The 26,856-nt window shown below is 45.0% G+C and overlaps 7 protein-coding genes across 7 annotated transcripts; 4 read left to right on the top strand and 3 right to left on the bottom strand.

Annotated features, from left to right (window-relative positions):
- Nucleotides 1-1,017: 1,017 nt before the first annotated feature.
- Nucleotides 1,018-1,891, top strand: LOC132327457 (histone H4). Its single transcript, XM_059846654.1, has one exon. It carries the CDS (start codon nt 1,053-1,055, stop codon nt 1,362-1,364), a length of 312 nt encoding a protein of 103 aa, XP_059702637.1. The 5' UTR covers nt 1,018-1,052; the 3' UTR covers nt 1,365-1,891.
- Nucleotides 1,892-2,915: 1,024 nt separating this feature from the next.
- Nucleotides 2,916-3,881, top strand: LOC132327441 (histone H3). The gene has a single exon (XM_059846637.1). The coding sequence runs from the start codon at nt 2,939-2,941 to the stop codon at nt 3,347-3,349; it is 411 nt and encodes a 136-aa protein (XP_059702620.1). The 5' UTR covers nt 2,916-2,938; the 3' UTR covers nt 3,350-3,881.
- Nucleotides 3,882-7,319: 3,438 nt separating this feature from the next.
- LOC132327444 (histone H3) lies at nt 7,320-7,833 on the bottom strand. Its single transcript, XM_059846641.1, has one exon. The coding sequence runs from the start codon at nt 7,803-7,805 to the stop codon at nt 7,395-7,397; it is 411 nt and encodes a 136-aa protein (XP_059702624.1). The 5' UTR covers nt 7,806-7,833; the 3' UTR covers nt 7,320-7,394.
- Nucleotides 7,834-9,070: 1,237 nt separating this feature from the next.
- Nucleotides 9,071-9,501, bottom strand: LOC132327460 (histone H4). Its single transcript, XM_059846657.1, has one exon. It carries the CDS (start codon nt 9,471-9,473, stop codon nt 9,162-9,164), a length of 312 nt encoding a protein of 103 aa, XP_059702640.1. The 5' UTR covers nt 9,474-9,501; the 3' UTR covers nt 9,071-9,161.
- Nucleotides 9,502-21,465: 11,964 nt separating this feature from the next.
- Nucleotides 21,466-22,407, top strand: LOC132327431 (histone H1.10). Its single transcript, XM_059846626.1, has one exon. It carries the CDS (start codon nt 21,511-21,513, stop codon nt 22,174-22,176), a length of 666 nt encoding a protein of 221 aa, XP_059702609.1. The 5' UTR covers nt 21,466-21,510; the 3' UTR covers nt 22,177-22,407.
- A 1,167-nt stretch (nt 22,408-23,574) lies between these two features.
- On the bottom strand, nt 23,575-24,033 carry LOC132327454 (histone H2B 1/2/3/4/6-like). The gene has a single exon (XM_059846651.1). The coding sequence runs from the start codon at nt 24,031-24,033 to the stop codon at nt 23,653-23,655; it is 381 nt and encodes a 126-aa protein (XP_059702634.1). The 3' UTR covers nt 23,575-23,652.
- LOC132327434 (histone H2A.J-like) lies at nt 23,994-25,002 on the top strand. Its single transcript, XM_059846631.1, has one exon. The coding sequence runs from the start codon at nt 24,110-24,112 to the stop codon at nt 24,740-24,742; it is 633 nt and encodes a 210-aa protein (XP_059702614.1). The 5' UTR covers nt 23,994-24,109; the 3' UTR covers nt 24,743-25,002.
- The last annotated feature ends 1,854 nt before the right edge of the window (nt 25,003-26,856 follow it).

Below are 26,856 nucleotides of genomic sequence, written 5' to 3' on the forward strand. Positions count from 1 at the left end.
GCACACATTGCATAAAGCTGCCCAGCCAGCAAGAAAAAAAAACCCGACTATCAAGCAATCAAAAAATCATCGTCCATGAGAGGGCAGCAAACACCCAATACAGGAAACTTTTATCCTTCCAGATAATTTTCAGGTCAAAAACAATCTACTGAATTATTTTTGCTAAATACAGCTTGATTTCATCAGCAAAATCTCAGAACATTTTCCTCCACTAAAGAGACCGAACCTAAAATGAATAAATACTCGAGAAATCCAAAACCACACCTCTTTTGAGTATTTGATCTTTCAGTTGTTCTAAAAATAGACATGCTCCTGTTTATAGCACCAACACACTGGAAAATACTGTAAAAATATTCGTCCAAAAGAATACTTCTACCTTAAAAAATTAAAGTGAAACATTTAAATCTTGGTTAGCATACCGATACTGGTAAATTCACCTTGAGATAACATTCAGAGATGGCGGGAAATGAAGATGTGAGAAAAAAAACGAGGGCGGGTAGAATTTCTCAGAAACACGATTGGTCAGAATTTGCTGCAAGATTATCCATTTTAAAAAAAGCGAAGAAACTGTATAAACAGAGAAACCGTGCAGGAGAATCCATAAAAGCAGGTGAAACCGAAATACATAGGGCATGAATCTTTGAAAATAACAAATTGGAGCATAATTAAAGTGAATCAATAAGTGGGGCAAGTTTCTTTGAATGAGTTTTTTCCTCTAAGCTCTCACGACATATCAAAGCTTTAAAAAATACTTGAATGGTTATGAAAAACCAGACACGCTCTCTTTGCTATCAGAAGCACAAGAAACGCACCGAAAAGCCACAGAAACACCGAACCCATTGTGCCTGGGGGAAGGGCAATTCACAACAATCCCGAAATTTGCTGCTCGCGCGCCGCGCCAAAGAGAAAGAGGGGAGGCGGCGGGAGCCAGACGCAAGCCCCGCCCCTTTTCTGCAGTCCTCAACCAGGTCGGACCCAACCCTATAAAAGCCGCGGCGCGGGCGGCGCTGGTTTATTCCAGCTGTGTCGGTGGTCGAAGTGGAGCTTTCGTCATGTCTGGCCGGGGTAAAGGCGGCAAGGGGCTCGGCAAGGGCGGCGCCAAGCGCCACCGCAAGGTGCTGCGCGACAACATCCAGGGCATCACCAAGCCGGCCATCCGCCGCCTGGCTCGGCGCGGCGGCGTCAAGCGCATCTCGGGGCTCATCTACGAGGAGACGCGCGGCGTGCTCAAGGTCTTCCTGGAGAACGTGATCCGCGACGCCGTCACCTACACGGAGCACGCCAAGAGGAAGACGGTCACGGCCATGGACGTGGTCTACGCCCTCAAGCGCCAGGGTCGCACCCTCTACGGCTTCGGCGGTTAAAGCCTCGACGTCCTCCCGGATCCCCGCAACTTAACACCCAAAGGCTCTTTTAAGAGCCACCCACTTATTTCTTAAAAAGAGCTGTATTACAATGTTACACCTGAGGAAAAATACAAAGCTTTTTTTAAACCCTTCCGAAACTGTTAACGTAATGTCGTCAATGTTCATGAGGGCTCTCAAAAGTATAAGTTTGCTGTGAACAGGGAATTTGGCTCGGGCATATGGGGTGGTTCTTTTGTGTTTTAAGTTCTCTTATAAATTTGCTTCATATACTCAAAGTTCAAGGTGTGTTTTCTCAATGTCCACCGATTTAAACAATTATGTAAAATGTTATTCCACGTCTTGATTTTTTAAATTATATGTTGAACTTAGGTATTAAGAAATGTGTACGCATATCTTGAGTCTGGAAAAATCAGAATGTTGCCCTGAGGTGAATGTTTTCTTTCTGGTATTTCCATTCCTCCCCCTCGCCCTTATTTCCTTGCCTATGATATATTTACTTTTAAAATAAAAGAGTAAATCTAAAACTTTTCTAGTGATCATTTGGGGCATGACTGGGAGGAGGGAAGGGATGGGGGGGGGGGGGGACCGGACAATAGAAGAAAATTAAAAACCTAGAAGTATTTTCTTTTTAGTGTGTCAAGAGAAGTCTTGTATGTGTTGATACTTTAGTCAACACAATTTTAAAAACACAAAAGAAGAATCCAAATGAATATTTTGGTTGTACTTTACAACCGAAAGAAAAAAAATTATCTTTATATGAAAGCTTTAAGAATTATTGGGCACCTGCAAACAATGATATCAATATATATTTTTGGTCTCATCTGGTTTTCTCCTACCTTCATGAGTAAGGGAAGATTAAATAGGAGACCAATACCATCTTCCTTTTCAATAAATTTCAAAAAAAAATAAAGTCAGTGGCCCAGGTATTATCATCATCAGGCAACATCGTGAAGCTTCTCCTTCAGAATTTCCTAGTGAAATTAAAACATGAAAAACGTGAAAATAGTAGCTTAAAATGATCCTAATCACTACAGCTTGTTACATATCATAGATACTAACTTGTGCTACTGGATTTTTTTGAGTGCCTCTGTTTCAATGTACGAGTCTGTCTGTGCTTTTTGTCTTTGGGAATAATGTGCCTATTCTCGTAAGGAGCTCTGTACCACACTGTAAGAACATTTTCCTTTTTTTGTAACCACACCACCATTAAAAATAGCTAACAAAAACGAAGACACCAAGAAAGAAAAGATAAAGTGCAACTCCAGAATTTTAGCCTCTCCGCTGTTTCCCATCTGTCCGGAGGATTGGCAGAGATGCACAGCCGGAGAAGCAGCAGGGATACGAGCCCTGTGTCTGATATTCCCGGCCTGGCCCCGGGCCCGCACCGAGCGGGGAGCGGTGCCGGGAGGCTCCGGCCGAGCTTCAGCCACCGGCTGGGATCGCACGGTAGCCAATGGGAGCGGCGTACCTTGCGACCAATCACAGACTAGGCTGCTCTATAAATATCGGCCGCGGCCACGGTGTATCGCTCATTTCTCTTTCTGCTCCTTCGAGTTCACGGTCCCTCCGCGATGGCGCGTACGAAGCAGACGGCGCGGAAGTCGACGGGCGGCAAGGCGCCCCGCAAGCAGCTGGCCACCAAGGCTGCCCGCAAGAGCGCGCCGGCCACGGGCGGCGTCAAGAAGCCGCACCGCTACCGGCCCGGCACGGTGGCGCTGCGCGAGATCCGGCGCTACCAGAAGTCCACGGAGCTGCTGATCCGCAAGCTGCCCTTCCAGCGCCTGGTGCGCGAGATCGCGCAGGACTTCAAGACCGACCTGCGCTTCCAGAGCTCGGCCGTCATGGCGCTGCAGGAGGCCAGCGAGGCCTACCTGGTGGGGCTCTTCGAGGACACCAACCTCTGCGCCATCCACGCCAAGCGCGTCACCATCATGCCCAAGGACATCCAGCTGGCCCGCCGCATCCGCGGAGAGCGCGCTTAAGTCTCCTGCCGCAGCACTTCCCGGCCGGGCAGTGAGGCAACCCATGCAGACCCAAAGGCTCTTTTAAGAGCCACTACATGCACAATTAAAAGAGCTGTAGCGCTGCTTAAAATTTCGCTTGAAATTCACGCGGGATGCTTTGCAAAATACTGAAGCAACAAGTTCTTTAGAACTTGTTCTGTAGGGCGAGTGTGAGAAATATTAAAGGGAGGGTGATTAGAGAGGCTCAGGTAGAATGGAGCGGTTTACATCCCTGTGAGTGTTGGATGTGACACAGCTTTGAGGAGAAAAGAGGGGGGTGGAGGGGCCTGACAGGGACACTCCTGTGTCTGGAGTCGACCCGTGCTCAGGAAATCTGCATCTTAAACCCTGCCTGGCTGGTTCAAGGCAAGGGCAGAAACTTCCTGTGTTACTGTCCTGTGTTGCTGTCAAACCTAACAGATTGCCTTAAGGGGGCTGCCCCCTTGCCCCAGCAATTCTTAACACCAGAAACAAGAATACCCATCACAATAAATCAGTTTTGATTTTCTCAGATTTGATATCTATTGTTTTACCCGGTGTTAAAATAATGGACCACCATCCTGATGGCATAGGGTGCATGAGGCTTCTTGCAGCACAGAAAAGTAACTGAAAAGGCCAAGAAAGGGATTGAAAAGTACTGCAGACAGGAATAACTTACCAAACATTTCCGGATTTCAAACATTTCCACACTTGTTACCATAATAATACAAAAGTGGGGGGAAAGGAGTGGGAGGAAGAAGGTTGTGGGGGTTTTTTTGTTTGTTTTGGGATTTTTTGTTGTTGTTCTTGGTTTTTTGGGGTTTTTTTGTTTTGGTTTGGTTTTTTTTTTGTGGAAGGGGGATTTTCAATAAGTTATATAAAAAACATGGAGTGAAAATTTATGTAGTCTTGCCCTAATGAGAGTAAATGCATTTGTTTTTAACTTGGATTTCTCCAGTAGTGATCACCATATATGATGTATGCTGAGTTGTTATTTCTGCAGCCAGTTCTTCAGCATTCTTCATGAGTTTCTGGAAGGACAGATATATACACCTGCAGTTTCCAGCCTTCGAAGGTCCCACCTTTGTTAATATTCTTAATACCAGGCAAAGTCAGTCTAACAAGAGTCTGAGAATCAAAGGAAGGATTTTAAAATTAAACCTCAGATTCATAAATAGCTGATGTTTCTCCCGTTTTTTTGGAATCATCTCCCTTTCTTCTCTCCATCTGCAAAAAATTCACATCTGGCACTTGGGATGCCACAGTCCTGAGGACTGTGGAGCACTTGAAGGCTGCTGTTAGAAGCCAGAGTGGCCTCCTGCTGTCTGTAGAGGCTTCTGGGCACTGTTTGCCTGCTCAGAGATGCTGAGCTACAGACCCTGTCTGCCAGAGACAGCGCTTGGGTGGCTGGGAACAGAAAGCAGAAGGACTTACTGAGTTTGCCAATTTGAGAGGATAAAGATTTGTTTGGAGGTTCTGCCTCTTATCCCCTTTTTTTATCTTCTTCCTTCTTTTTTCTTCCTCCCACACCAAGCCCCCCGAATGAATTTATTGATTGTCGTGGCCTGGTTTTGGAACAAGGCTGGAATGGAAGGAGAGTTGTACAGTGAAGCATGATGAAGATTTCCCCATATCTTGATTAAGCAGCATGATGTTATAAGAAAATTCTAACAAACAGCCTGGGGAGAGAAGGAAACATTTCAATAGGCCATAAAAGTTCCATGTTCTCTTAAAAGTCAGAGAAAATAATAAATGAAAGCATAACCTCAGTCTTTCTTTCTTCCTTCTGCTTCAGTTTTAATAGAGCATGTTAACACTGACTAGGAAAAATAAATAAATAAACTCTGTATTATTTCCAACATGCAGCACCGTGTCAACGCTGTAAAATCCTTCCCAGTCACTTTTAGCAATTTTACTGCAAATCACTGAGAAGATATTAACAACTTCCCAGTCATAATGAATAATTTCCTCATTCACTTTTGAGAGCAGTTTCCATAGACTGGAATCAGGGAGGGCTCTTTATGGAGCCTGGGTGTGCACTATAAGCAGGCACCAGTGACCCCTGCCTCTTTATTTACAATTGTAACACTTCTAAGGCTTTAGCCATTCTAACCTTTCCTAACCTGGAATTTGGGCCGAGTCACCGAGTTTGAGTCATTTATAAATTGCAAGTGTATAGCAACAAATAGTATCAGAATGGAGGCTACTGAAGTCTTAGAGAGTAGTCAGATATACTGGTAATTTTAATATTATAATAACAGAGTTCCTTTTGGGTTACACTTAGGCGCAGTCCTTGTACTTTTCCAGCAGGAGCATTGCCATGTGTAAATTCTCAAACCACTCAGTGATGATGCACAAACAAAAGAATAAAAGAGAACCATTTCAACTAAAAGAGACAGACTGATCATCTAGTACCAGCTGGGGAACATTTTCTGTTATTTAATTCACCATATAACATTGGAACTGTAGGGAAACATTCCAGATGGTGCTGAGGCAGAGGGGAGCGAGAAAGAGATGGATGAATCTGAAATTCATGAATGGAAGAAGGGAGTATGAAGGTGTATCTAGTGGTATGTAACATTTACATAGATGTGTTTATATTTACTCTCATACCTACACCCTATGCTATGAGTATTTCTTGTATATACCGTGTTTAATTCGTGGGTATTGTTTCAGAAAAAAACCATGTGAAACTTCTTACAGGGTTCCCCACATGCCATACTCAAATACTTGAATTTTAATTTCAGAACAATTTGGCTGGTAACATTTATAAAAGGGTTTTAGACAGGCTGGAGTCCATTGTCAAGGACAGAGGAAAAGATGTGACAGCAAAGAAGCAAAATCAATAGAAATCCCAGTGCTTTATTTGTGAATTTGTAGGAAAGTTGACCTCTCTAAAATATTAAAAAAGTGACAGTCTGTAAGACTTGGCCCAACCAGAAATTGAACTAAAGGCCGACTGCAATTTCCTGATTACAAAGTTTTATTGAATCAACTGAATTCTGCTAAGTGTTGGGCTTTGACCTCCCCGTGCATGTTCCTCTACTGACTCAGTTTTCTTGTCATCAAACACAAAACACTTGTCTTTAGCTCTCAGAACTGCATAAGCCCATTTCCCACAGCTCTCCCACTGGCTGAATCTGCCAAGCCCTGAAGCAGCTTTTTTTTTCCTCAGCTGATGTTGTCCCAAGCAGAAGCCACAAAACTTTCTCTGTGCCACTGGTCTCCAAGTATTGGGAAAATAGAAGAGGAGACTTGTCAGAAACAACAAACCACCAGATTCTCTTTGCCTTTCCAGGTACTCCTTGGGCATCTTCTCCAGCCTGTCCTCTGCCTTCACACACATAAACTAACTCACACACCCCCCCACTCCCCCCCCCCAAAAAATTAGACTAAATTATGTCATTTCTCAATTTTTTTATGCTATCATCAAGTTTACAATCTAAACACTTCTGTTTTAGTTCTGTAATAGAGGTAGAGCTGAGATATGCAGTTAAAATTTCAAGAGTACATCACAGTAAAAGCAATGATAGAGTGTAACATTAAATAAAAAGCTGTTTGAAACTTGTTAATGTCTTTCTTCCAATGCTAACTCAGTTTATACCTTCCCCTACGCTTTAAAGTAAACCTGGACTATTCCAGACTATTTTACAGAAAGTATCAAATTGGGGGCAGGGGAAAAAGAAAAGGGGTAAGGAAAAATAGGTGCTGGCTGTCTAACCTACTATATTTTCCATTTGCTGTATCTGAACGCTCATTTGCTTTGGGCAATTTACTTACTCTGTGCAGTTGAATGGGCATCAGGATGTACCTCATTAAATGAGCCCACAACGCCACCTAAAACAGCAAAGCAACTTAAGTACTTGAAATTACTAGCAAACCTACATTCCAATTACCTTTAAGAACTTCAGAATAGCTGCCTTCAAAGAAACCATTAAGGAAAGCGGTGTTTCAACTCTCTTGTGCAATGTGGTGGCTCTTAAAAGAGCCTTTAGGGTGTGGGAGAGAATTCAGGACTACATCGAGTGCACCCAGGGCAGGAGACTTAAGCGCGCTCTCCGCGGATGCGGCGGGCCAGCTGGATGTCCTTGGGCATGATGGTGACGCGCTTGGCGTGGATGGCGCAGAGGTTGGTGTCCTCAAAGAGCCCCACCAGGTAGGCCTCGCTGGCCTCCTGCAGCGCCATGACAGCCGAGCTCTGGAAGCGCAGGTCGGTCTTGAAGTCCTGCGCGATCTCGCGCACCAGGCGCTGGAAGGGCAGCTTGCGGATCAGCAGCTCCGTGGACTTCTGGTAGCGCCGGATCTCGCGCAGCGCCACCGTGCCGGGCCGGTAGCGGTGCGGCTTCTTGACGCCGCCCGTGGCCGGCGCGCTCTTGCGGGCAGCCTTGGTGGCCAGCTGCTTGCGGGGCGCCTTGCCGCCCGTCGACTTCCGCGCCGTCTGCTTTGTGCGCGCCATGGCCGCAGGACACGCAGCGATAGGCAGAAACCGGGGAGAGAACTGAAATAAGCTGCCCGCGCTGCCGCGGCCGATATTTATAGACCGCACCGCTCCCTGATTGGCTGCCAGGAATGCGCCGCTCCCATTGGGTGATTCCAATTTCGAAAAGCCCGCCGCGAGCGCGCGCGCCTTCACCAACGGCTGCCCGCGCCCAGCCCCACCCCCACCCCCACCCCCACCCGGTCTCCCCCCCAGTCTCGCCCCCGCCGCTTCTGTTCCCAGGGTGGTCTGTGAGCCCTTTACAGAGGAATGTTCGAACGGGAAAGGAGAAATCGCAAATTATTCTGAGCTGAACACATGGGAAATTCGTGGGTTTTTTTCTCTAACTGACCTTTTTTTTTTTCCTTCCCTTGATGGGAATCTTAACAGTTTTCGGGCCTGGATTTTCGTTACTAGGGGGTGCGTGAGGTGGTGTATTCTGAGGGCGTTTTAGTGGGAGAGGCTGGGTTCCGCTTTGTTTAACTTTCATCTGGCAGGGTAAATGTTTTGGGATCAAAATTAATTGCAAATGTAATTTTTTTAATCTAAGGGAGAGTGCTTTCAAATGATTGGGATCTTTCAGCATGCAAAGTATCCTTAGGTTGCTGCTGAAGCACAATGAAGCATATGGTGAATTTTCCTTTTTCCTCATTGTATATACGTGCAATACTTCCAATACTTCCCTACTCGCGTGAGCTGTCGTTGGAGCCCGATCGCAAAAAGGCTTTCAAGAGAAAGGCAAGTACTGACACTAGCTACGGAGAACACCTCTGGCACCCCGAATTAAAAGGAAGTGTACTCCTAACCTTAAACGCAGCGAAAGCACAAATAATGGTAAATTTCCTGCACACCACACAGGAAAAATGGGACTCTTCTTTAACATTGAAAAGCGACTTAGGGAGCCAATATCTCTCATGTTGCATTACTGTCGACAATAACTCATGTAAATATAAATAGGTATCCACCGCTACTGTTCACACAATGAGAGGGAAAATCGCCCCGCAGATGAGATGCCTGCAGGGAGATACTGACGTAGCTTTCAGCCTTCAGCACGGAACAGGAGGCTACGTTTTTCAGCTATTAGATACCGAGTACATTGCCCAATAGCACGATTAAATAAATAAGACTACTTACTGTCTATGAGCAGCAAGATTTGTCTCTTCACAAAAGATTAAATGAAGTACTACCTCAAAATACTACGAGTTAGAAAATAAGGCAAAGTTTCGAAGGAATCAACACACCACTTTTAAAGCAACACAGCTCTTTTCAGTTTAAGTGTGCGGCTCTTAAAAGAGCCTTTGTGGTTTGGTGGCGGTGGTTTGGAAAGGTGAGGCTTTAACCGCCGAAGCCGTAGAGAGTGCGACCCTGGCGCTTGAGGGCGTAGACCACGTCCATGGCCGTGACCGTCTTCCTCTTGGCGTGCTCCGTGTAGGTGACGGCGTCGCGGATCACGTTCTCCAGGAAGACCTTGAGCACGCCGCGCGTCTCCTCGTAGATGAGCCCCGAGATGCGCTTGACGCCGCCGCGCCGAGCCAGGCGGCGGATGGCCGGCTTGGTGATGCCCTGGATGTTGTCGCGCAGCACCTTACGGTGGCGCTTGGCGCCACCCTTGCCGAGCCCCTTGCCGCCCTTCCCACGTCCAGACATGACGAAAGACCCGCTCCGACCACCGACAGTGCTGATCTGAGGCAACGCCGCCCGCGCCGCGGTTTTTATAGGGTTGGGTCCGACCTGGTTGAGGACTGCAGAGCGGAGGGGGCGGGGTTCCCGCCCATTTTTGCCGCGGCGTCACCGATGCCGGAGCATCGCTCGCTGCTCTCCGTTTAGGGCGCTGTGAGGCCCGGCGAGTAAAGCAAAGAATAAACCTCCGCCAGGAAAAAATTCCAGCGATGTGCGTCTTCATACAGTCGGAAAGCTTCCCCCCCCAGATTTGCATATGTGCGCGTATTAGGTTTTGTAGCACTGGAAGGGGTTGGTGTGAATTACATCCAATTCTCGTTATTTTTGTGCTGTTTTTCATTAACATTTCTGGTTAATTTTTATTCAAAGTGCGATAAACGTTGCTTCAGAATTTTTAATGATAGAGATATCTTAACAGCTTTAAATTTTTTTCATAATAGTATTTAATTTTATTGGTTTCTTTATTTTGATCTTCACCTCCCATTTCTTAAATATTCCAGTTTTACATCAGCAACCTTTTGTCTGTAATCATATATTAACTAGGAGGTGAAATAGAATCTTTTTTACATTATTAATGTTATATTAGTTTGTGACTTCTGCTAATTTTGCTCACTTTGAGTTACTGCAGTAGGATAATTTTTTGGGTTTTAATTTTTCGGAAAATGACCTTTAAGTATGCACTGAAATTTCTGCTCCTTGATTAATAAAAAAATCACTCTGCTTTTTACTATAGATTAGGCTTTTCAATCTTTATCTTCTTTTTTGTGAAAGGGTATGTGTATCTATATCAATACTGGAAACAAAAGACATTCTGAATTACCTTCTGTGCAAGTCAGGAGTGGTCTTAGGACATTCCAAATGTCATCATGTAAAAATGTCCTGAGCGGGTACAGCTGGAAAACTGATATCTAAATATTGGTTTTGTCTTGTCTTTTTATGTATGAAAAGCAAACATAATTTCTATGTACTCTTTTAAAGGGTTAAAGTTTTAAAAAATCATTCATTATATTCTACTTTGAATTTAGGTCAACATTATTTTAAAAAATATTGCCAGACATTATATTTTAGGAATATATATGAATAAAATTCTGGAAATATGTTTGTACTTTCAAACTAATAGTTTTGAATTTAGGATAAGTATTGTATAAGTTTTCACATTCCTTATTTTCCACCCACTGGCAGCTGGTGCTTCCTTCCCCCTTCAAAATATTCTGTCACTCTCCAAGGCAGATGGAAATGCCCCAAGCTCTCTGTGGATGAGGCAGGATGCACAGATCCCTACTTTGCTCTGTATCCATGTTCTTGTCATCTGCCATGCTGAAATCACAGATCTCATCTGGAGGAAAGCAATAAATTCTTCCCTTGCACTGAAAACCTGAGCACTTTTGATGGAGCAGCATATTCCCACAGGAGAGGAGAGCTCAGAGGAGAAGGGCAAAACCACCAGGAGCTGGAGGAATAAGGCACTGAAAGGAAAAAAGGAAAACTGCTTATTTCAACATCGGGGGGATGGAGGAGTCACCATGGCTTTAGACAAGAGAGCTGCACCAGTGAATCGTCAGATTTCCTCAGATGATCAGCAAAATCGAACATCTTCCTGAGTAAGCCTGATGAAAACGAGGGGTGGGGAGGATGGGCTTTGTACACGTGAATCAGCCCAATACAGCTTGTGAAAACTGGAGAACAAAGAGAAAAGTTTGGAGATAGCAACAGGCCTGAGATGCTTTCAACCAACCTATTCCCTCCCAGGGGCTGGGCAGGGGGGGAGCATTGATATTGAGCAGATAGAGACCAGTAATGAGAATTTCATTTCAACTGTCTGTTGCAAATGCTTTATTATGCTTGGCTGCAATTTCAGTACAGTATCCTTCTGCTCATTAAAAATACAATCTAACATCAAATATGCTCTCTGGGAAAATTTAAAATTGAACATTAAAACCTCCTCATGTTATATCTGAAAGAACCTGGGTGGAGAGTACTCAACTCCTACAGCATGGAGATGGGATCAGCTGGGACCTGCCTCCAGGTAGGACTGTAAACTGCACAAGATTTGACTTCCTTGGCAGCCCTTAAGCTACTAAATCTACCCCTGTGGTATTTTTGTTCTCTGTACCCCCATGCCCACACACCACACCTTCAGCTCAGCCCCTAAGCCACGCTAGGAAGCTCTGCTTACTGAAATAGATCAGCACACATCATTTTGGTAAGAAATCTTTTCAGCACAGAAAGCTCTGATTTTGAGACTGAGGCACAAAAGTCAATAGTTGCATGTGTGGATTCACCATTTGGATGGAATCTTCTGGCAGTAGCCTAAGTGCAGAAATGCCTTATACTGTCCAAGCAAAACTAGAAAATACCAAAAATTTTGTTTAATAACTGGTGCACTGATAACTAATTTAACGTTTTCCCTTCCTTTCCCTGCTAATTCAGAGAGCCAGAGGTGGAGAGACCCATTCTAATCTTTTTATTTAACCACTGCAGCTTCTCAGAGATAAGAGTTTGGGCTGTAGCCCTGGCTTGGGCTGTTTCCAGCTTCCTTCTTGCTGCCAAATTCAGAAAAAAACACAGGGATTGATAAATCAAGAAAAGACCTCTGTCCTGGTCCAGCATCTTAGGCTGACCTTTGAGGATGCAGTTTTCCATTTACACAGCATGCCTTACAGACCAGATGATCCACAGAGAGGCAAAAATCTTCCCAAATTGTCTTGTGGGCATGTTGTCTGAGTCCCTGCTGGGAGGAAGGTTCTCACGGGCCTCACCCCCATCACTCCATGCACGAGCTGAACTCTTGCAGGCTCACTGAGCAGCTGGGACAGCTGGTATAGTTGAATAGGTCCAGGGAAAAAAAAGGATGGAGGAATTCCTAGATCAGATTTGGGGTGTTGGGAAGTTAATGAAATACCCAGCTCTTCACATGAAGCTTTTATAGGATACGGGAAAGAAGTGAGAGGGTCAATAACCTGCAAGGAGGGGCAAGGGCAACCATGTTGAGCCAACTCTGGCCATGGCCATTGCCTTCCTGGGCTTCTCTGAGGAAAACACCAAAGAGTGCTCTACCCAACAAGTGCTCCAGGGTGGTCTGTGGAGCTCTGGGCTCAGTAGCACTCCATGCAAATCTGCTCCTGCATTCTGGTAGAGACACAATAAACAGCAAACCAGCTACTCAGCAACCCCAGCCTGCACGGATGCTCAGGAGCTTTGCTTCTCTCAAATCCTTCCTCCTCTTTCTAAACTGGCATTTGATTGATGCAGCACAGCTCTCAGGATGCGCTGTCCTTTGATTAAGCTACAAAGATGAATGCAGGAAGAATTGTAAGCCCCACATTTTTTGCACAGGTGAGACTGAGTAGCTCCTCTGGTTGCCTGGGCTCATGCAGAGCCGGGCTGGGCACTAAGTTTTCAGCTGAACTCTGCCAACCCTTACAGGGCTGTAAGTGCTTCAAAGCAGCTGGAGTACTGCCTTGTCCAAATGGTCTCTCTGGGGCATGGTTTTCCAAGTGCAAAAAACCTAATGGGAGCATCCTTGTAGGAATTTATTGAACATTGTCTTGGGCTATGAGTTTCTGGAGGAAGCCAGCTCTGAAAAACGGCGAGCTGCCTTTTGTTAGTGGCTCCAGACACTGCTGCTGTGCTCTGCTCTTGCTACAGCAATACTCCCTTGAAAAACAGAAAAATTCCACTTGAAAACCTCAGGCACTTACAGGGATTTATTCATGGTCGTGCTCTGGACTGTGGCAATACCAGTTGTTGGTTTCTCTGGGTCTGTGTTGAAGGCACTTGAGATGGTAGCTCATGTTTGGACTCAAGTGTTTATTATTTCTTACCAGTAAATCAGTCTCACTACTGTGAGTTTGCAGCTTTTCATTAGAAGGCACAAATGGCTGACAATCTCTTGTTACAAGGCCTTTTAAGACTGAACTATCCAATTAAGAACTGACACCTGGATTATTTTCCCTTTTAACCCAATAACTCACCCCACAGGGCCCCCAATGTGGACTTTTCTGCCCAATTACAAAATGCCACCCAAACCCATGAAGAAGAAGGAAGAAGAAGCATGAAGAAGAAACCCAGGATGACCCCTGTGCCTTCAATCTTGCTTCCATCCACAACATACTGAAAATCCCAAAGCCTAAATTTCTCACCAAGTGACACACCTACACTACTCTCTATAAACTATTTCACACTTTTGTGGATTCTAGTCCATCTTGAAGTCTGGGAAACTTTCTCCATGAATGAGGGTCAAAGTCAGTGCTCCCCTGGGGGTCAGGGCACCCCAGAGCAGACAGAGGAATATTCCCAGTGCCCTGGGTTTCCACACTGGACAAAGCAGCTTGTCCTTAAGGACACAGCAGTTAAGGAATTCACCACAATGTCCATGTCCTGCCCAGGTCAGACCAGCCATCACCTGGAGATGCTGAGGCAATGGCATCCAAGTGCCTTCCTGTGCCCACCTTGGCACTTCTCTTCAACAAACTGCACAAGATTTCTGTCAGCCCACACCTCAGGTTTATTAACATCTCTTTTGTCTGAAAGTATTACTTTTGGCCCTGTCTAGCCTTCTTCACTTTGTGCTATCCACACTAGCTCAGTGTACATCCTGCCTCAGCACCCAGGTTGTTCCAGAAAACACTAAATAATACCAGCCCTGGAGCATTGTTTTGATAAACAGCTGTCTGCAGACACTAAGTTGTTGACTATAGCCCCTTGGCCCTGTGCTACAGACAATTTTCAAACATCTAAGAGCCTGCTGATCCTGCCTGTAGTCCCTCTGATCCCAAACAAGAACACCAGGGAGATGGTTCCAAAAATGTCATGAAATGTCAAGGATATTGCATACAACATTCCTCCTTTGTCCACACAGATGCTCTTTAACCAACAGTTCTGTGATAATTACCCACACCTAGACATGAGCAACTTTTGTTGCACTCTATCCACTGTCAAGTCAACAGAACCCGTTTGATTTCTGAGACTTTGGCACTCTGCCTCTTGGAGACTGCTGTCATTCCCTGTAACATTTTCTACTCCATGTTAGAAGTTATTTCCTTACTGCTCACTTGCTGCAAAGAACATCAGTCCCTTTACTTTCAACAATATATATTAAGGAAAAATCACTTCCTTTCTCATCGTGTTTTAAGTGCTTAAGAAGAAAGTTTAGCTTTTCAGCATTCTCTTTCAGTCAGGCTACTTCAATAACACTTGTCTTTTCATCAGGGGAAAAATTTTTGATATCTGACATTTGCTATTTCTCCCTTCTGTGTATTGACCTATTGTTCACTTCTCATTACCTGAAATTTGGAACTAAAAACTAGTCCTAAAACTCCAAATAGGAGTATACCATTCCTGACTACAAAGATCTTCACCTGTCTCAGGGAAGCAGTCACTGTGATCCTTTTCTGCAAACATACTGCTCTTGAACACAGAACTGTAATCTGAAGATCCAGATCTACTGAGGTGCTTATCAGCTCCTGCTGACAGAAGCAGTTTTGCAATATTTCCTAGCATTTGTAAAGCTGATACAGTTTATTCCAGATGAAGAATCTAACATATCTTTGAAGGCAATGTCTCTTATGCAGCATTTTTCAATACATAAAATGTCCTCAAGCACTTAAATTATTTGTCCTAGTTGATACTCACAGTATTTATATACAAGCTCGGTAGACTTTAATTCAGAACATAAATAAAATTATACCAGGCCTAGGACTGACCCCTGCAGTCCTGGGCTGTTTGAGACTGCAGTTTAATTTCATAGTTGACAAACATAAACATTTAAATATAAATTTCTGCCCTAGAAGTGTTGGTGTTTACTGATTATTACTGTCATTTCTAACACTTTTCTAACATGACACAAAATGAAATGGAGAGAAAATCTGTAGCATATCAGCAAGTTCTAGAGAAAAATTGCACCCTGTACTGAGACTCTTCCTGAAGTTAATTTTTGAAAAAGCCTCTTAAACATGGTTTTCATTTCTTCCTTTATATCTGTTTTGAGTACTGTAAATTCAAATTTTCATTCATATAAAATGAATAAAAATTAGAATCTGTTTGACCTTGTAATTACTACAACTCAACATCAACGAGTTATCCCTTCCTCAGTGTGTGCTGAGTCTGTAACCTGAGAAAGGCTTTCATCTGTAACCCAAAATGACTGATTATGTACTTAGGTCTTGGCCATACTCTTCAGATACCTAAAGAGTAAGAGAGGCTGCATAGCTGGGCCTGCAGCATATTGTCCCAGGAAAACTTTCAGCATCCTATTTCCCTCCACTCAGAACAAAGGGCTGGAATTACTTTGATACCTTAGGAAATGGCATCTGACAACATGTACATCCTGGGTCTCACTGAAGGGTGAGGAATTCTGGATGGATGGTGGAGTTTCAATTTGCACTTCTGACTGAATCAGTATTCACAATATCCATCACAAAAAAAGAATTTAAAATCTACTCTGTTGTGCACCCCTGGGAGGACAGACAGCATGCCTCACAGTTTCAAATACCACATTCCAGTTCTTTCCAGGCACTCTGTAGAAGTTGCAGCTAGGCTTACATTTCCATATTTTTGCATGTAGATCCCTGTGTTTCTTCATCTTTCTGCACTTACCTGCTTCCTATTTTTCTGCAGCTGAAATCCATACAAAGTTAGTTGGTCTGTGGAACACGGTAACACAGAACCTGCTCATCACTGAGGTACCTAAGCTTACCAACACTGCTACTGCTGCTAGCAATGATTCTCAGTCCCATGGATGGATGGAGAGAAGGAAAATGTGGTTAGAAGAGGATCTCTGATCCAAAGGCTTTCAGAAGCTTTCAGGAGGAATATTTTGATCCTTTATGCTCTCATTACAGGGGGAAAAGAGAAGATCTGGGAGGTCATTCATTAAAATGCACAGCCCTTTTTTGCTGGCTGGCAAACATTGAGCAGTTATGGCAGAAGAGTCACTTCTTTGATCAGTCAGTCACCTTTTGATCACTCCAGACTGAAGGAATTTATGTTTTGCTGGGACTCTAACCGGCCTTAACAAATCCTTCAGTCACATACAGCATGAGCACCAGGCCAAATCAGAGTTCCTCAAACTCATCTTGACAAGCCTTGAAACTGAGGACTGTATGAGAGGTTGAAGTGGTTTTTGAAGCTGTCTCTATGGACCTACCAAAATTTAAAATGTCATGGGAGTGACATTCAGGGTTAATCTGTCCATGAGCCTCACAAATTAACCTGGAGAAGGACAATGTGCAAAATGGTACCGAGGGAAACAATTGTTCCCCTCCAGTCAGCACAGGTGAGAGAAACCAGAGTGCTGTGTCCAGTTCTGGCCTCCCCAGTGCAAGAGAAACAAGAGCAGAACTGGAGTGGAACCAGTGAAGGGCCACAAAGGTGATCAAGGGACTGGAGCATCTCTCACATGAGGGATGCCTTACCAATGTGCTCAGGTATCCTGTGGGAGGAGCAGAGGACAAAGATCCAGTCTTCTTAGTGCTGCCCAGGAAAAGAGGCAATGGGCACAAACTGAAACACAAAAAAGTCTATTTAAATCCAAGAAATAATTTTTTGGAGCATGCTCCCCATTGAGGTTTTAGTGTCCCCCTGCTCTAGCTGATCCTTCTCTGAGCATGGCCATGACCCACTGAATCAGGTGTTAGACTAAAAAATGAGATACTTTTTTTAGGAGATGTGATTGTCCTAACACTGAAGTAACTGTCCATATATTCTTGTTAGCTTGGGTGAAGCATAACTAAAAGGATGTAGGCTTCTTTACTACTGAAACTCTTGGGCACCTTGAATCTTTATCTTCCCTACATATAAACTTTGCAGTTGCTGAATCAGTATTGTCAATATATTTTCAGCATGGCAGAAACCTGACTAATGTCTTTTGATTTTGTTATGGTGGTTTTATTACTAATATTGATAGTGATTACTTGAGCAACTGCAAAATTGCTATTTATAAAGAAGACAACATGCTTCAGTGAAAAATTGTCAATTTCTCTGTATCTTCACTGTCCTAACTATAGCAATTGTAATTAAGTGAGTGCAGGCTTTCAGCTAAAATTGTCTAAGCAGCTTATCTAAATTGCTCTCCTCCTGCAGTCTGGATGTCTTATTTGCCTTTATTTGTCTAATGTTTTTCTTCCTTGAGAAGCTTCTCTCTTGACAAGAAGAAAAGTTAAGTATTTTCTCTACTACACAGTCTTAGGAATTCTTACATTATATATGAATTCTTTTTGTTTTGAAGATCCTCACATTAGAAAATACTTTGTCATTTTGTAGGTTCCTCTGTAACCTGCACGAGCACCTACACAAGAAAATCTGGGCATGAGTGTGAAGGTGCAGGGGAATGAGGCTGAGTTTTGGGTGCACATTTAAAGAGGGGAAAAAAATTGTTTGGGTTCCTCAGTAAGAGATAAACAGAGACAACAATTGTACAGGGTGCTTGGAAAAGAAACCAGGGAGAATACTGAAAAAAGTTTGCTGTTTAATTAATTAAAATGTTTGCTGTGGCTTATTATTAAATGAGTCACATTTAAATATCATCTCTTCACATGGAAGTTGGAAACAATTTTTATTACCAGCTCACTCTCTAAACTTTTTTTATTTTCAAGTAATTTTGTCAACACAAAGAAAATTTCTGTGCCTGGTTAAAAAAACTGTTCCCTAATCTACCACTGATTTGACAAATTACGTGCTCAGATGCTTGCTTTGCTTTGCGTATTTTCTCTTACCAGTAAAACACCCAAGGCAATGTCAATGCTATTTGTAATAATCAGTCTCTAAAATACAACAATTTTCATTGTGGTTCAGTGTTGCATTTAACAGCTATTTCCAGCAGTGCAAACGTGAAAATTGCTGAAAGCAATTGACAAGTTTGTTTTACCCAATTAAGTAGAAAATGTCGTTGCCTGGCCCAGAGTGCAGGAATAACCCCTAAAAAGCTTCCCCTTCTCACACCACCTCTTATTTCTAAATCCCCTCCCTTGACTAACACACACAAACATATTAAAAAAAAAAAAAAAAAAAAAAAAAAAGAGAGAGAGAAAAGAGGGAAAAAAAATCGCCTTGCCCAGAAATGGATGGTGAGACCAGGAACATTTTGCCTTCTGAGAAGTAGGCCAGGGATAATTCTCTGCAGATAAGAGCCAGTGTGATGGTTAAGGAGAAGATACAATAAAGGATGCTGACACACAATGCCTGAGGCCAGCTGCCAAGAGTTCCGGTGTCTCAGGCTACGAGGAACAAGCAAAGGACTCCAGAAGTGCAACTCCAAACAGGGAGCAGGGAACACGAGGGATTTACAGGGATGCACCCAGAACTAAAAGTGAGAGAAGTCCTACATTCTATCCTTGAAATACTTTACTGGCAACTTTCACAATCCTCTTCTTATGCTTTCAGAAGGAACCAAACAAAGAAACCCCCAAACCACCCAGAAACGTTTCTGTGCCTTTAAAATTTAGCACAGAGTAGGGACAGAGATCTTATCTGCTGCAGGCGGAGTTCCAATGCGAGGAGGATCTAAGATCTCCCAAGAACTTCTATCTTGTCTTTATCTCTAACCTCCGGCCTGTTCATGGGGGAAAGGAAGGAAACTCCTCTCCTGGTGGGCTGAGAACAGGTTTACTAACAGCAGGCTTGAAGCTCAAAGGTGTGAATGTGAGGGAGGATGCACCCCTGGGGCTACAGCTGCATTCTCGTAGGAGCGGCTATTGTCCACTCCCGGTCGCTCCCAGGTCCTTGATCAGTTTCAAGTGTAACAAAGCAGTCACGGAGCTCTAACACCAAACTGTCAAAGCTGCAGGGATTAAAGCACATTGATCGTCGTGCAGCCTTTATTCTCTGAAGAATGTACATCACATTAAACAGAGCCGGAGAGATGACAACACTCCCCGGCTCCCTTTGTATCACTTACAGCCAGATTCTGCTTTATCTTTGTTCACCTACACTGGAAAATATGCACAATGCCCTCATCCTACCAAACCAAACACTTTTTTACCTCTCAAACCTGTTCAGACTGCTCACACGACTTGCCACACTGAACTTTCAAAACCTATGGCCCCTGTGGACTCGGTCTAGTTGTTGACGTGGGACCAATGTCACGTTCACGAGAGGCATGGCAGATCTCAGAGCCCACTTCAATGTCCCTTTCAGTCTGTTTTTTACTGAGGAGCACTGACAAGCCTAATTTTTTCCAATCTCTGCTTGCTGGTTCTCTCCTTCAGATTATTTATTATCTCACCTGCATGCAAGCACAACAAAATAAAAATAGAAATAAAAGGGACTATGGAAGGGCCACAGTTTGTTGTTTTGACTTGTAATTTTAATGTATCTACTGTATCATTATCCTTTTAACCTGTCTCATTTAAATTAAAACTTCTTGCTATCAAGTATAACTTTGTGTCTTCAGCATTCAAAGTATCAAAATGCGTGTCAGAGCCCTTTGTAACATATCTCATGGCATCTTGAATCTCAGTTTATCCAGGCTAGAAAAAGATGTTCTTTTATTGAAATAGCCCACTGACATTTTGCATGACAATTTTTTACAAAGTACAGTGTGGTAGAATTAAGTTTGATCTTAACTTGTTCATTTAAACCAAGGGGGAAAAATTCTGTCTGCTTTCTAATTAGAAACCAATCGAGGCTTTTGTCTTCTCACTTAATAAAAAATTAGCCCAAACAATTCATTGCTATCCTTAAAAGTTTTAATTAATTTCTATGGTCACCTTAGGAAACTCAATAATTAAGAAGGATTATGATAATTAAAACTGATTCTGATTTAGAGGATCGTCTGAAAATTATTTCAGTATTCTTAGGCTTGGGATGGAAATCTCAATAGTGAGTTTTTTTCCTTTTCCTTTAAAGAAAAAAATTGGAGGAATATGAAATCTATGGAAAAAACAAAACAAAACAAACAAAAAAACACCCACAAAACCACAACAGTCAGTGTCCAAATACTCTTAAGTTATACTGAAATTGAAGCATTCTATTCATGAAGGCCAGATTTCCACAGTATTTAATTTATTGGGTGATAACTGATGCTTCAGCTGGCTCCAAAATTGTTTAAGTGGCATATAATACATATTAGTGTATCTTTACCTGCTAGACATTTTTCCTCTCCAAGTCTGCCCCTGATGTTTGTAAATCATAAAGAATAACATCCACTATTGTAACAGAGAAAGTGTTAAACTGGCCGTTTTTCTGGGATTTCTAGGCATTAACTAAGCATTAACAGCTTCCTTTTACAGACAGACTATTTGTAAAAATATCAAAATCTTTCTATCCACTTATAAAGCACCACACAAAAAACAAAGCAAAACAACACAAAAAAAACCCAACAACAGAAAGCATAGCCCTGGCAAGTTCCAAACACTTTTCAACAGTAAATATATTCCTCTGAAGGTCTCTTCCTTTCTCCAAACAAGAAAATATGTTGAAATACCGTATCCTTAATAGTTAAAGATATGGTTAAGAGAGCCGAATCTTTATCCATATTCAAAGCTTAGCCATGAAATTGTGTTACTTCCTTGTCTTTGAAACCAATTTACGACAAAAATACTCAAGCTGCTCACTCGGTTTCTGTCCTAATCTGAAGAAAACCCCCCAAAGAGTAAGCCTGCATTACGGGGGAGACTTTTTATCTAGGTGTTTTATTTTAATTTAGAAGGAAAAACAAAAGTTTGCCGTTCCCGGGGTCTTTCTGGCTTCACAACGCAGGGTTTAAAACAGCTTTTCTCTCCCATCTGCAGCCCAAACAGCAAGAAACTTGCCCGAATGAAAGTCCACCGTCTTCTCTTCACTTCCCGAAGAAACTGGGGTGATTTTGCGGCACTGGTTTTACGAAAAATATGAATTTATAACTCCGAAGAAACACAGACTCGGAGGAGGAAAAGCTCTTCCTGGCTAACAGTTAGGCGGGCTCTGCAAAGCACCAATCACAGATCACCGCTTCGCTATAAATTCAGGCATCGGGGTTACTGTAGCCCAATTACTTTCTTTTGATTAGGAAGAAGTCTCTGCAGCGATGTCGGAGACCGCTCCCGCCGCCGCTCCCGCCGTCGCGGCCCCCGCCGCCAAGGCCGCCGCCAAGAAGCCGAAGAAGGCGGCGAGCGGCTCCAAAGCCCGCAAGCCCGCGGGGCCCAGCGTCACCGAGCTGATCACCAAGGCCGTGTCCGCCTCCAAGGAGCGCAAGGGGCTCTCGCTCGCCGCGCTCAAGAAGGCGCTGGCCGCCGGCGGCTACGATGTGGAGAAGAACAACAGCCGCATCAAGCTGGGGCTCAAGAGCCTCGTCAGCAAGGGCACCCTGGTGCAGACCAAGGGCACCGGCGCCTCCGGCTCCTTCCGCCTGAGCAAGAAACCCGGAGAAGTGAAGGAAAAAGCTCCGAAAAAGAGAGCAGCTGCAGCCAAGCCCAAGAAGCCGGCGGCCAAGAAGCCCGCCAGCGCCGCCAAGAAGCCCAAGAAGGCGGCAGCGGTGAAGAAGAGCCCCAAAAAAGCCAAGAAGCCGGCGGCCGCCGCAGCTAAGAAGGCAGCCAAGAGCCCCAAGAAGGCGACAAAGGCCGCCAAGCCCAAAAAAGCGGCTGCAGCAGCCAAGAGCCCGGCTAAGGCGAAGGCGGTGAAGCCCAAAGCGGCCAAGCCCAAGGCGGCCAAGCCGAAAGCAGCCAAGGCAAAGAAGGCAGCGCCGAAGAAATGAAGTGTTGAAGTGGAAATACTTTTAAACCCAACGGCTCTTTTAAGAGCCACCCACTATTGTCCCCAAAAGGGCTGAAACACTCCGTCACTGAGCTCCGTGCCTGCAGCAGAACCAAATATTCGCCACTAACCGTGTCGGACGATCGTCTGTGGAGTGGATGGGACGCTAAACTTCCGGCCCTGGTTTTACACTAAGACTTGGAGAAATAAAAGTTTACATTCCCGGCGAAAACCCTTTTTAAAGGCTGCTTTTTTTTTTTTTTTTTTTTTTTTTTTTTTTTTTTTTTTTTTTTTTGAGCAGCGAAAGTGGGTGTATATGTTAAAGGGACTGCTTAAGGGCGGGTACCTTTCTGGGGCGTGGAGGTTCCTTTCGTTGCTCTGAATCACCGCGATTCCTAACAGCACGGATGCGACCGCCACACCTCTTAGTGACCGTAGCAGGGAACTGTCAGCACGGCTCCTCCGCTTACTTGGCAGTGACCTTTCCGCTTGCCAGCGCCGGCGTGGGGCACGTCTTAATTTCTGCGTGATTTCACCGACCTACTTTTCCGAGGAGGCGCCTGCCGGGGCGGGAGGCGGGTTGGAGCCAGCAGCGTTCCTGTCCCGCTCCCTGCGGGGCCGGCGGCGGAGCTCGGCTCGGCTGGGCCGGGCAGCAGCGCCGAGCGCCGCGGGCGGGAGGCGGAGCGGCTGCGCGCTGCACTGCGCAACGCAACGCCGGGGCCGCCTGCGATTGGCTGCTGGGAGGAGCCGCGGCCGCTCATTGGGCCGCGGGGAAATTTGGAAAAGCCCGCGCTGAAGGGGAAGGGGGAGGGGATGGAGGAGGGGGAAGGGAGAAAGCGCGGGCAGCGCTCCGTGCCCCCCTCCCTATCTGCGAGCCCACCCGCCCTCCCTCCCTCCCTCCCTCCCAAGCCCCGCGTTCCTGGAGATCTCATTCTCCTAAAGCGCCTACCCCATTTCAGGGGGGTTCTCCCTTCCCCCAGTCGTGTAGTCCTTGTTTTCTCATTCTCCAGGCAAAATGTTTCAGGACAAGACAATTCTGAAACATCACTACGAAAGGTAAAGAGGGTCGAGTATTTATCCGTCCGCTTTCTTATGAAAGTTATTAAACAGTTTTTATCTTTGTGAAGCATGTTTCTTTATTTTAACTGTGAAACTTCTAATTTGGATAGAACAAATTATAAAGTATAGTCTCTTATTAAAAAAAAAATGTTTCCATTTATTGAAAAACTATTTCGACGTTTACATTTAAGAAGCGATTACATTTGAATTACCTATTAATGAAAAAAATATTCAAGGACTTTGAAATTACTAATGAAAAAATTTTAAACGTTTAGTCACCTACATAATATATTTACCTTTTTTAGTTAGATTTCAATACCCAAAAAAACCGAAGCACTACTGTGTTAAAGCTCTTTTATAGAATAAGTGGGTGGCTCTTAAAAGAGCCTTTGGGTTGAGAGTGACGGTCCGAGGCGCCCTACTTGGAGCTGGTGTACTTGGTGACAGCCTTGGTGCCCTCGGACACGGCGTGCTTGGCCAGCTCGCCGGGCAGCAGCAGGCGCACGGCCGTCTGGATCTCCCGCGACGTGATGGTGGAGCGCTTGTTGTAGTGCGCCAGGCGCGAGGCCTCGCCCGCGATGCGCTCGAAGATGTCGTTGACGAAGGAGTTCATGATGCCCATGGCCTTGGACGAGATGCCCGTGTCGGGGTGCACCTGCTTCAGCACCTTGTACACGTAGATGGAGTAGCTCTCCTTGCGGCTCTTCTTGCGCTTCTTGTCGCCCTTCTTCTGCGTCTTGGTGACCGCCTTCTTGGAGCCCTTCTTGGGCGCGGGGGTGGACTTAGCCGGCTCGGGCATTTTGACAGCACTGTTCTACCCGGAGGAAGCTCAGCACACAAAATGGCCGCAGCGCCCGCTATTTATACAGACGCGTATGCAAATTTACGGCATCAGCTCCGCGAAATGCGATTGGCCCTTCCCGTGCCGGGCGAGCCTCTGCCGCCGATTGGTCCCAATACGATCCGTCCGCTCATTGGTTCTTTCGGCAGAGCCCGGTTCCAGCCAATGGCCGCGGGAGCGTCCCGCCCAGGGAAGGGATAAAAGGGCAGCGGCGGTTGCGTCAGGACGATTGTCTCGTTTCACTCCGTGCCCGCCTCTCTTTGTCAACGCTTCCAGCATGTCCGGCCGCGGCAAACAGGGAGGCAAGGTCCGAGCTAAGGCGAAGTCGCGCTCGTCGCGGGCCGGGCTGCAGTTCCCCGTGGGCCGCGTGCATCGACTTCTCCGGAAAGGTAACTACGCGGAGCGTGTGGGCGCCGGAGCTCCCGTCTACATGGCGGCCGTGCTGGAGTACCTGACGGCCGAGATCCTGGAGCTGGCGGGCAACGCGGCCCGCGACAACAAGAAGACGCGCATCATCCCCCGCCACCTGCAGCTGGCCATCCGCAACGACGAGGAGCTCAACAAGCTGCTGGGCAAGGTGACGATCGCGCAGGGCGGCGTTCTGCCCAACATCCAGGCCGTGCTGCTGCCCAAGAAGACGGAGAGTCACAAAGCCAAGAGCAAGTAAATTTGGCGAGCAAAGCCGCTCAGACTTTGTGCGACATAACATTTAAAACAAAAGGCTCTTTTCAGAGCCACCCACGTAGTCAGAAAAGAGTTGTGTTGCTTTCTTTATAAAGGTGCTCTGGTGCTGAGTCTTCCCTAGTTCTAAATTTAACTTAGACGCGAACTTGTGTTTCGGTCTTGTAAAACTTTGGTTCTACTGAAGAGGGCTGATACATTTGCTTTCTACCCCGTGTTTCTAAGTAAATGTTAATATTTTTATAATTGTTTCATTTGTTCGTTGTAACACTCAGTAAATTGCTGGTACTTCGGGATTCTGCTCGCATTTCATGGTTCCACAGCTTACTTGGGGTGTAGAGTCCAGGACGGTGGCCAAAGCACGGGTGGGAGTGGCAAAAGCTGTGGAGCATGAAGATAAATAGGAGACCATCCTAAACCCCATATGTAGCTACATCTAACAATGAAAAAAGGATTTCTTCACTTCCTTTAAAGGCCTTTATTCTTTACAAAATGCTTAGCTCCCTGTGTGTTAAATATATGTGGTTCCTATATATACATATATTACATATATGTTAAATATATGTAATTCCTGTATGTAAATATATGTCTTTCCCTATATGTTAAATATATGTAATATAAAATGAGGAATGCCTTAGCAATAATGGCATTTGATCTACACCTCTGCTTGATCAGACTTGCACTCTAAAGTAAGAGTGTAACACTTCCATTCAGGAGCACCTTGTACTGATAGTATATTCCCGTTTTAAGAGGCATTTTCAAACTTTCCACTCATAAATTCTCTCACTGTTCATTGCTAATCCTCTTGTTGCCTCACTTAACAGTGGGCAATATTGAGTTTTCTATGTTGTTGGCACAAATATCATCCCAGAGCACAACCTTAAATCTCTTTATTATAAATTATGAGGAAAGCTGTCAGGCTGATTCCTCTTGCTAGGACATTCCCAGAAGCCTCATCTGATGGTCTGTGGCACACTGCACTGAGGTGATTGGTCTCATCTTTGCTGCACCTCTGCCCTTTCCATGCCCTGGAGAGGAGGAGTGCTCAGGGCTTGGGGGAAGGCAATTCCCCCACTGTGCCTTGTCGCTGTCCCCAAGCTGCAGCTGAGAGGTTTTTTTAGGCAGCATTGTGCTATGGCAAAGCAGGGCGTCAGGGATCCTTTGTGGAGAGAAACAGAAAGAAAAGAGCTGCTGGAGCACCAGACTAATCTGGTATCCACAGATGGTATCTGTGTCTAAAGGTTTTGCTTTTAAGTGGACACTTTTAGGGTTGAAGTGGTTTTATTATGCTGTTTGATGGATAATTTGCTACAGCTAAATATCCCCTGACCCTTATATTTCTCTTCTTTAAAAACTGCAATGGTAATTAAAATTTCAACTTAGTTTCCAGAAGAGATTTCTGCATACATATTTGTCAGAAAATTTTAATCCCGGAATGGTTTGGGTTGGAAGGGACCATTAAAGATTATCTCATCTAAAAAAAAACCCTGCTTGTTGGCAGGGTCACCTATCACCAGCCCAGGCTATTCAAAGCCCCATCCTGCCTGACTCTAGGGATAACATCCTCTAGAGATGAGGCATCCACATTTTCTCTGGACAGCCTTGTTCGGTGTCCCACAGGCCTCCTTGCAAAAAAACCCTTTCTTATGTGCAATCTAACTGGGGCCTCTTTTCAGTTCAAAATCATTGTCCCTCCCCCTGTCCCTACAGCCTGATAAGAAGCCTTTCTGTATGGAAAGGCTGCTATAGGGTTCCCTCAGAACCTGCTTTTCCCCTGGCCAGACAACCACAACTCTCTCCGCCTTTCCTCATGGGAGAGATGACCGGGCCTCTGATAATTTCTGTGGCCCTCTCTGGACCTGCTCTGACAGATTCCTGTCTTTTTCATGCCAGAAGATCACAGAGCTGCATGCAACACTCCAGGTGGGGTCTCAGGAGGGCTGAGTAGAAGAGGAGAATCACCGTCCTCGGCCTTCAGTTCAGGCTGCTTTTGTTGCAGCCCACGTTAGGATGGGCTTTCTGGGCCACAAGTGTGTATCTAGGTCAAAGCACTGGAATTCCAGAAAACAGGCTGTGGGGTAGAGGTATCTAAGCAGAGTT

The sequence above is a fragment of the Haemorhous mexicanus genome, chromosome 5, assembly GCF_027477595.1.
Source record: "Haemorhous mexicanus isolate bHaeMex1 chromosome 5, bHaeMex1.pri, whole genome shotgun sequence".
NCBI lineage: Eukaryota > Metazoa > Chordata > Aves > Passeriformes > Fringillidae > Haemorhous > Haemorhous mexicanus.